Source organism: Anthonomus grandis, chromosome 12 (genome assembly GCF_022605725.1).
Source record: "Anthonomus grandis grandis chromosome 12, icAntGran1.3, whole genome shotgun sequence".
In the NCBI taxonomy this organism is placed as follows: Eukaryota; Metazoa; Arthropoda; class Insecta; order Coleoptera; family Curculionidae; genus Anthonomus; species Anthonomus grandis.
Genome location: NC_065557.1, coordinates 23,284,965 through 23,295,549, shown reverse-complemented (window position 1 = coordinate 23,295,549; position 10,585 = coordinate 23,284,965). Strand labels below are relative to the sequence as shown.

The 10,585-nt window shown below is 32.0% G+C and overlaps 1 protein-coding gene across 1 annotated transcript; it reads left to right on the top strand.

Moving 5' to 3' along the window:
* Positions 1-334: 334 nt before the first annotated feature.
* On the top strand, positions 335-10,585 carry LOC126742797 (ER membrane protein complex subunit 2-A-like). Its single transcript, XM_050449596.1, has 5 exons — positions 335-528; positions 7,567-7,680; positions 8,773-9,067; positions 9,206-9,458; positions 10,351-10,585. Exons 1-5 carry the CDS (start codon positions 513-515, stop codon positions 10,498-10,500), a joined length of 828 nt encoding a protein of 275 aa, XP_050305553.1. The 5' UTR covers positions 335-512; the 3' UTR covers positions 10,501-10,585.

Below are 10,585 nucleotides of genomic sequence, written 5' to 3'. Positions count from 1 at the left end.
TCGCTAATAAGTTGCATGATATTGTTTTATTTTCACTTCAAAGGGATTAGGTAGGTTAAGTAAGACTAGCCACATGGCTAGACTTCGCCTCTCTTATATCTCTATAGAAATGTATGTATAATAATCACAACTGTAAACTATTTGTTTGTTAAATAAAAGACGTTTATTATTATTATTATTATTATTATATTTGGGTTTTCGACCATCGTTCGCTTCCCTGCCATTCCGTTACATAGTTTTGAAAACGAGCCTTTAGTGTCAATCCTAGACGGTTTCGCCGTAACGGACTGCCCGTTTGACATATGGCTTTTCCCATCTTAAAAACTCAAAAAACTTAACCTTAATATGCCATTCATTATTTGTTATTTATTAATTTTAAGTCTGTCCTAAATTAAATATTGCTGTTAGTTCAACGTTTATTTCTAACAGTAATAAAAATATAAGTTAAAGGAAAAAGTTCCAAGTTCCTAACGAGGTAAAAACAGAGAAAGGAAAACGTTGATTGTATTAAAATGGGAATTCCTAAAGGTAAAAGAATTGTATATTCGAAGAACTATATAGGGATGCAGATTTATAACACCCCAGTGTTATATACTTTTACCTACACCTAAAGGTTATATCAAAATTACTCAAGTATGACATAAAAGTTTCAATTTAAGTTGAAAATTAATAGTTATTTAAATAGCATACATTTACATAAATAATAAGCCATAATGTATATAGATTGGAATATCCTTCATACTTCTTATTAATCTCAATATCAACTTAAGCACAAAAGGGAATAGACCTTACATTCATAATCAATCATAATTTTTTAAGCATTTCATAAAATTTAGAAAATTAAGTGTTACAAGTAACTGTTAGGAAATTGATTTGTTTCCCTACTCCAAAGTTTACAGAATAAAATACAAGTTGCTTCATTTGGCCCTACATGACATATTACTTAGTAATATGTGTAGTAACTTCCCCTCACTTCATCTGCCAAGTCATGCTTTCTAGATTTCAAATTTGAAATCCCTTGGATTGAAATCCCTGTGTAGTTTAAATCATTCCAGCAGTGTGAATGTTTTATTAGTGGTTGTAACAGGTGGACTCGGTGGGCTAGCAATTTATTATAAAAAAATTTTGACTTATTGTTTGGGAGACAATAATTGTGTAACAGAGCATGGAAGTGGTTTAATGTTTTTTAGGTGTACAAAAAATTACGTAGGTAAGTACATGCAAATTAGTTTTTTTATTAAAATCATGATTGCCTACCTTGTTACTTCATGATCTTGTTTATTTATTTATTCACTTATTTGCATTTTGCAGTTTATATTACACTGTGTAACTAATCCTATTATAAAGTAAAATCCCAAATCATTTAATCAATTAAAGGCTAATTACATTGTTCTTAAAATATAAGATTTAGATTCTTTTAACATGTAATGCACCATTGTGTTTGTAAGTCATGTATGGGTTCCAAATTAAGCATATATATTTACTAAATTTCTTATGTAGGCATATTACAGCTGCCTCAAATGTGATGGATTATAGAACTCTTTTGTATGCCTTACTATGAACCCATACATTTGAGATGATTCATAATGAGGCAAAAATGTTAGTTTTTGCCTAATGACTACTCCTAAGTCAATAACCTCATTGACATGTTTAAGCAACATATTATTTAATTTGTACAGATACATGATATGAAAGACTATTTACCTATATTAAAATATATTTTATTCTCTATTGACCACTGAGTGACACTATCTTTTTGTAATTCCAAACAGTCAGCAAAGCCTTTTATCATCTTATAAATTCTTAAGCTATCCATAAACAATAAACCAGTTGTTTTTTTTTAACTTTTGTAATGTTATTTATAAATAATAAAAGTATTAAGAGACCCTGATTGGAACCGTGAGGCACACCAGATCTTGAAATGAATAGCTGAAATTTATATCCTTTAACATTCACTGAAGATCCACTTTCTCAAACATATATCCCTTAAAAACTCAGAAATGTACATATTATTTTTCCAGGCACAGATAAATCTAACATCTTTGCAACTCACACATTAAAGAAGGAATTGAGTGACCCAGTACCTTAACTATAAATATGATGCCAACCCTATCATACTTCTTTAGACCTTTAAAAAAATATATATATTTTTTCTTGGATTTTATTATTTTCATTTAGGCAAATTAAATCCAAAAACTTAACATAAATTTACCTAAATTATTGTAGTCTTAATCCAATTTAAATTTTGAGTTGGTATTAAAACCAGGACCATATCTAAAATGAATTTTAGTTTCATGATAAGTTCTGCCAAACCTCAATGAAGATCTCATCAATGACTCAAAGACAAGACAAGAAAAGTTTAGTTAAGAAAAGAAATTAGAAATCTGGAGAAAAGAAGTCTCTCACACAAAAAGATCTGTTGAAATAGGAGCAACTTTGGACGCTGTTCAAAAATTCCTGGACGACAACTAACAACTAACAGCAGATTTTTGGGTATTCCATAAGACCCAACTATCTCTTTTAAAGAGAGTTCTTTAACTGTAGATTTATTGACTAAATTTAGTTAAATTTGTTAATTTCTTTTGTAATTTTATACAATTTTTATTAGCATTGTAGTTTTTTATTGACAATTCCTATACATTGTAATGATGTCAATGGAAATAAATGATTTGATTTGATAAAAAAGTCTGCTTGTGGAAGCAGGTACACAAATGTATATAAACAATTTGCTATGAGTGTATGAGGTGTTGGATGAAAAGCGTATAATAAAATGTCATCCATTTTTCATTTTCCGTCAAAGTCTACTGTTCAATGTTTCAGAAAACATTGGCTCATTTATTGCACATTTACTGAATTTATTTTTCAATTGACACAGTTAAAATCATGTTTTTTAAATGACAGGTTTTTAGTTGATGACAAAGAACTTTTATAAATGTTTGACATCCCCAATTTGTTTAAAATCAACAAGGAATAATTTATTCAGGGGCTAGTTTGTAATTAATAAATGGGCAAACAAATAAGAGTTATTTGGAAAAAATGTATAATTATGATAAAATGAAACAGTACTGACTTGCTCCAAAAATATCTACTGAGCACATTTTCAAAAAACTTTCAGAAAAAGAAGTTAAATTAGCAATATTTAATATCTAATGTCACTCTGTTATAGCATAGTATACTTCTATTGATTGGAAAATTCTTGCAGATGGGGTAAAAGTTACTGCAGATTTTATTGAAAAAATGAATAGATAGTTTTAAATGTTAACAAAAAATATATTACAAAACTATTTAAATTTATTTTTGGTTGGCGGCTGCCTACTAAAGCTATTTTGATATTATTTGAAACCTTGCAGACCTCGGTAGTTTTGTTTTTTATCTCCGTAAAAAACGAAACTAAATTTTTCATTTTAAATTGTTTAGTCAAACTAATTTTGGTAGTCCTATGATTGGAACCTTTGGTGTGACGCCCAAATTACGAGGCAGTTGTACCACTAACCAAAACTCTTTATTTTTGCTCTCGACACGTGTTTCGCTAACGATGTTGTAGGCGTAGACCCAGGTGTCTTGAGCCTTTTGGTACCAGGTCCCTCCTTAGTGGCAGCCCCAGGCTTGCAAACCACTGAGGGAGTAGGTGCCAAGGACGTCGCGGAAGCCGAGAGGGAGCCGTTGGCCACTTTTGCAGCCCTAGCCTTCCTTCTCCTTCTTTTCTCTGAACCGCAGTTGTTCTTTCTTTTCAGCAGTGCCTTGTTGAGAGCTCCAGCTAGATCGTCAATGTTGACGTCGCGGATTACCGGGTTCCCTGCTGAGGCAGAGCCCTCGGGGGTGGAGGAATGTGTGGCAGAGGAAGGGCCTGCATCAGGAGCTGAAGGAAAGGTGAGCTCTAATGTTTCAGAGCGCGCCATATTGGAGCGCAGGGGAGGGAGAGTTTTTTTTTTGTTTTTTCTGTGTCCTCTTGGTCCCACAAGTATATCAGAAATAGCGGTCCACCCAGACAGAGCCGTTTACCTAAGTAAGGCTGGATACTCTGGAAGGTCGCCCGGTATTCCAGAGAGAACGTCAGCGTGTTTTGCCTCACGGCCATTCATCTCTCTGCACGTTGCCTACACACCTTGGATTGGGCTAAAGAAGAGAAGATACGCAGGAAAAGACGAACACTAAGAAAGAAGAACAGCAGGCCGAGGGCGGCAGATAGTAAGCAGAAAGAAGAGAAAGCAGATGTACACCCAAGAATAGCGGAAGAAAGGTGTGGCTCTAGTCCAACAATCCCAAGTGTTATTGCCGAGGAGTTTATCGACGTCCAGTTTAGACAGAATTTAGTTTCAACAGGGTTACCGCGTGTAGGATGCAGGCTAGGGCTGCATACTCCTGATCATTGACGAGAGTGTCCTGTAGTCCTGTTGGTAGTTTGATGATGGAGGTGCTAGCAAAAAAAAAAACAAAATGGTCTCCGTGCAGATCCAACAAACTACCTGAGAGGTGTACTAGGGACCGTTTAGCCTTACGCCGATTAGAACCCAGACCACCTCCCCAACCTCATGAACAAGCTGAAGACTGAATTTAAAACACCAAGCTCTTGCTTTTTTACACTTTATAGAATATCAACCCAAGAGAACAGTCATCATTCTTGTCAGAAAACAAACTACAAAAGATGTTCAGAAATTTAAATATTGTTGATTTATTTGTGGACCAGTAAAAATTTAGTAAATTATATTTTTAAAGAAAGAAAGCAAGGACAGGACAATGAGAAAATGCTAGGTTCGTCACAATTAATCTTATTATTGGAAGCAGGAGAAACAGTAGTACCTGCCCACAGATATTTCTATTTATTGTTTCTTCTGCGAAGGCTAAAAGAAAAATAAGTGTGTAATGAGGTTAAGCATGTAAAAAATCTTTAGAAAAAATTCATGTGCATCCTTTATCTAAGTCAGTATAGATTTAAAGAAACAAAGTTAGGAGGGAAAGCAATTACAAAAAAATATATAAATATGCCATGAAAATATTAAAAGTAGAAAAGTTTATTATTTAGTATATTTTACTTTTATACTTTTGATATTCATTACAATCTATCTAAAATAGAAACTAACATTTAGGCAAGCTACACATCAAAGAGAAATTAAATGTGACATAAAATACCAAACATGAAACTGTTTCAGTTATCGTAATAAATATGACAATAATGATAACAGAAGAATCAAAAATAAAATTAGTTTCAGTTAGCAAATGGACACCAATTATAGTTAAGACAATACAATAGTTGCTGTTCTTACATTATTATTATCAAAACATAATAAGAAACTAAAGAAACGACGTTATTGGCTACATACATATAACAAAATAAATCAAGTAACAAAAAAATTAAATCATTGTATGCTCTTGAAAATAATGCATCACACTATAGGATAGCCATTTGACGTAGCCAAGTATGACGTCAGTGAAAAAAAACGTCAAATTTTAGCTCATTATTCGCTCGTACATTAACAGATTTTTTTTTTGGGCACAGTTAAATAGACATTTTAATACTTCTTACAATGATGTGTCACACGATGAGGTTCTCATTTGACGTATCAAAGTGAGGTTGGCGGGAGGTGACAGAACTTAAATCCCTGTATAGTCCCACTTCCGCGTCATCGCTCACCAGGTTCGTCTCTTTCTCAGTCATTCTTTTTCCTTTCCTATCCTTCAGATTCCTTTTCTAAACCCATTCCTACCTCTTGCCATTGGCTATAACGTGCATTTAAGAAGTAAATTTAGTGAAAGTATCAAGTCCACTTCCGCGTTATCTTTCACTCAGTCAACAAGTCGCCGTTCTTTCCTTTCCTATTTTTTGGAATCCTTTTGAACCCCTTCCTGCCTTTTGCCAGTGGTAGCTGAACCTATCCAGGACGGATGATGCCGGATACATCGTGGGAGCAGCTTCACCGTGCATTTCAGAATTGAGAATTGTGAAAATTATCGAGTCCTTCAACATGGTACATACTCGACGATTTTCCCGATATGTCTATTTTTTTTAGAAATTATTAAGGGTGGTTCGTTTTGAACTGAAAGCACTCTATGTATGTTATTATACTTATGACAGTTAATATTTTCGTCTTTTTTTCTGAAGTATATAAAAAATCATGAGAAATTATATTTGTCGTCTAGTAAGAATAAACATTATTACTAAGTATCCAAATATTTAATTTTGATTTAATATTCATGTAAGGTTAGTTTTTGTATAAAATTTGAATTTCATTATAGACTTGGGGTTCCATACAACAAATATATATTTTTGTGTGGATGTTAAGTAAATTTTTCTTGGTAGAAGTATCTTACATACATTGTGCAACTTTATGTTTAAGCATGAATTTTACCATGACTTTGGAGACCAACAAAGGTAGCCTGAAATACTGTTTATATAACCAACATTTCAATTTTTTCAGCAAGGGGACGTGGATCGAAGGTATTCTCGATTAGATCAAGGTATTGAACGAAATAGCAAAAATATTCTCTTCTTTCGGTATTATTCGCTTGTGACATTGACATTGATAAAAAATACAAACTCTACAAACAACAAAACACCTAGAAACAAATTACACCTGAACTGTTGTAGTAAAGAAAATAAAAATGCGAAAAGTAAGATTTTGAAAGTCCATTTTGCTACGGGTAGAAGCAGGTAGGACTTAATATTCTAGGACCATAAAGCATTCAGTGGGAGCTTTCAAACGATGTATCGCGTGACTACTTTCTAATTTTATATTTCAAAATGGTGTCCCGCCGCCGTAGTATTTAGGTTGCTAATGATGTGTGCCAAATTTCAATAGGGATTGGCACTGGTTATGCGGGATGGTCGTTCTTAGATGGTTCTAGTGTTCGCTCTCTGGAAACAAATGTTTGTATCAAGTGTCCAGAAGTATTTTTTCTTGTTCAGCCTTTTTATTCCTCTGATGAGTACTTTAGCTCTAATTTTGATAGATCTGTCTGTAGTGTGTAGTCTAGGATCTAGTTTTCCCAGCAACGTAAGTAATTATAAAATTGCTTAGTGTAGACTCGTGGTTTTATCTATTAACGTGGTTCCGGTGAGATCTGCGCAAAAACAGTGTTGACTGAGTAGTCACAAGATATAAAAACAGCAGTTAAGCTGTACATTAATATACTCAATCTTTCCATTTTAAAAAAACCAATCATTCTAAAAGCATACTACCTGTTCAAGCTCAATTCAATGTTAAATATAATCTCCAAATCATTAATGCTACTTACATGTGTATCATGTACTTAGCCGGGGAAGGATCACCACAGTTAGAGAAGTACATTTGTAGTAAGAGGAAACATTTAGTGAGTGTGGTAAAACAATCTAAATGTTATGCATCCGAAAATGTACATTGAAGAATAGTACTACAAAGCAGATTCTAATAACCACCACAACAATTGAAAAGTTCATAGGTTTATGAAAATCACTTAGATAATAGATCACAGCCATATTATAGGCCATTCTAAACACAAGCAAGTTTATTTAAAAGAAACCTTCATAAATTTTATTGAAATAAAACTTAAACCTTGTCTAATTGTTTAATGTTTAAAATATCATTTTAGATGGTGTGGAGCAATTGCGTCTTTGGAGAGAAAACAATGAAAGGAAAAGTGAAGAAGTATTAGAAATTTGGTTGGATTCACTTTGGTCAAAAGTTGACAGTTTGGGTACTGAGAGTAAGTAAATAGTCCTCCTTTTAAAGTTAAATATTTTGAACTAGTTATCTTACTATTTTGTAATAGAAAAATTCTGTCATAGCGCAGAAAATTTATTAAATATATTGTTCCAGGTAATATGCCGCATCTTGAATTTTATTTTAGTTAAAAATAGTTTATGTCGGGGTTTTTATTATATTTTTAAATTTATGTTTTAAATACTATAATAATTGGAGTTTTATTTAATCATAATTTTTTGGGTTCTTGTTACTTAAGGCATTAATGCGAAATCATATATTACAATAAAACTTCTAATTATAAATATATTCATTCTGGTCCACACACAGTGGCTTTTTCGTATTATTTAAGATATCAGCAAAAACTTTTCTTGGATCACTACTGTTAAACTTTCTCGCTGGTTATTATATTTATTTTGGAAACCAAAATACACTCCTTGTTGTTCATAATAAGTCACTTAATTCAGTATTGAACTTCTTTCTTTATGATGTTTACGTTAGATTTTGCAATGTTTTCGAAATATTTGGTTTAAGAAGAATAATTAAAATCGTGCAATGTTATGTTACGATTGATGTCGTGCATCAAAGTTCATAACAACCAGATCTAAATAAATAATTTTGTTTAGTTCCTTGATTCAATAAATATCAGATGACCTGAAGAAAAAATATTTCATAAAAATGTATATTTATTATTGGATTTTCTTACAGATAACGACCTAAACAGAAGCAGCTTTTAATCCGTTTAAAAAGTCTTCGTCATATTAATAATTAATCCGGAAATGAAACTTTGGGATGTATATATCATACAACTGTATCAGAAAAATTAAATCAAAGGTTTTGTTTGTATGTTTTTATATACGTCGAACCGGTCATCTAAGAAATAAAATACAAATAAATTACATCTATTGTACAACTTTTAGTTTGTAATATTATATATAATATACTATATATAATATACTATATATATATATATATATATATATATATATATATATATATATATATATATAATATAATATTAATATATATATATATAATATAAATATATTGCAAAGCAACAATTACACCCGTTCTTTTTGTGAATTTTATCTTTTAGAATTCCTCGTTTTGGAACAAGTATGTATAGCTGCTCTGGATTGTCATGAACCTTATGTTGCCAAAGCTACTATAGAACAATTAGCTGCTGAATTTCCAAAGAGTTCAAGAGTGAAGAAATTACAGGCAATGTATTTTGAAGCCAGAGAAGAGTTTGAAACAGCTTTAGAAATCTTAGATGGTATTATTGAAGCGGATGATACAAACAGTGCTGCAAGAAAAAGGAAGGTTGCTGTACTCAAGGCTCAAGGAAGAACATCCGACGCTGTTAAGGAGTTGACAGAATATTTAAAAATGTAAGTGTAAGATCTTGAAACAACTGTAAAATAATCGATTTAAAAATTAAATTAAAACCCATTGTCAGCTTAATGAGTTTTGAGACAAAAACATAATAATAACATTATAGTGTATTTGGTGTGTTTGATTATTTTTAGTTTTATGGCTGATTTTGAAGCATGGCAAGAACTCTCAGAGCTATACATATCTGAACAAGATTATAATAAAGCTGCCTTCTGCGTTGAAGAACTCATTTTGCACAATCCTCACAATCATTTGTTGCATCAACGTTATGCTGATATAAAATACACGCAAGGGGGAATTGAAAACTGGGAATCAGCCAAGGCATACTACTCCCAAGCACTGAAGATTAATCCTAAAAATATGAGAGCTTTGTATGGTTTATATCTGGTAAGATTAGTAAATAAAATTAGTATACACAAAATTTAGACTGTGCGGCGTCTTTGAGCTATAGGGTGAAAATTTAAAATTTAATCTTATAAATGGTGATTTACAATATTGCCTAAATGAGAAAAAAGCCTCATATCATGAGTTTTTATGAATTAAAAAAAATTGTGAAAATTCTTTGAATTCTTCTTTGTGGTCGTGCTCCAGGTCTCTAAAGTGTACACTACAGCCCGACCCTTTCTTAGTCTTGAAACTATCTTAGTAGATGTTAGGGATGTCTACCATTCGATTGATACCAATGCCGTTTAAGTTAATTGTATGGGGTTTTTTCAATCAGGATTGAAGCAAAATCCACACTAAAATCTTTGATTGGTTATATTGATCCCTGCGGTGTACTGGTATTTTTTACTTTATTGAAGGCTTTCGTTGATTCTTCCCCAAGGTGGTTCCAGTTCTTGGTTTCGTTAAATAAAGGTTTCACCAGAGTGTTGGTATTGCCTCGATAATTTTTATATGAATTTATGATGGCAGATTTGATGCATGGTGTGCTGTTCGAATTCCTGCCCATCACAGACCATCACGGTAGAAAGAGGCGCTTTTCCTCGAAAAACTACTGTAATACTATATTAGTTTCTCAAATCTTACATAAATAGCCTTGACAGTCATAGTTATTTTAAAAAATGCCAACAATTGTATTTAATGTTTCCTTCATATTTCAATCCACAAAAATCGACCAAGATCCGACGAATTAAATTTTCGATACGTTGCGTTGTTTTAAATTATAAAGTTTAATTTTTTTAAATAATTTTCACTTTTTTGAATGTGAACGTGTTATATTTTTATAGCCGAATAAGTTTTAATCTATTTATGATTTTAAACATTCATTTTTTTCCAGACATCTTCAGCTTTGTCATCATCATCCAAATGTTCTGCGTTGAAAAAGAAAGAAGCTGCTAAAATGGTAGACTGGAGTCTTAAAGAAATTAAAAACAAATATAGTGAGGCAGATGTAGTTGTCACAGCATTAGCAGCATTAGAAATTTAAATGAATATTGAACGTTAAGTATGTAATTTGTTATTGATATATTTTGTTTTAATTTAATTCAAATAATGTAAAAGTATTCTATTTA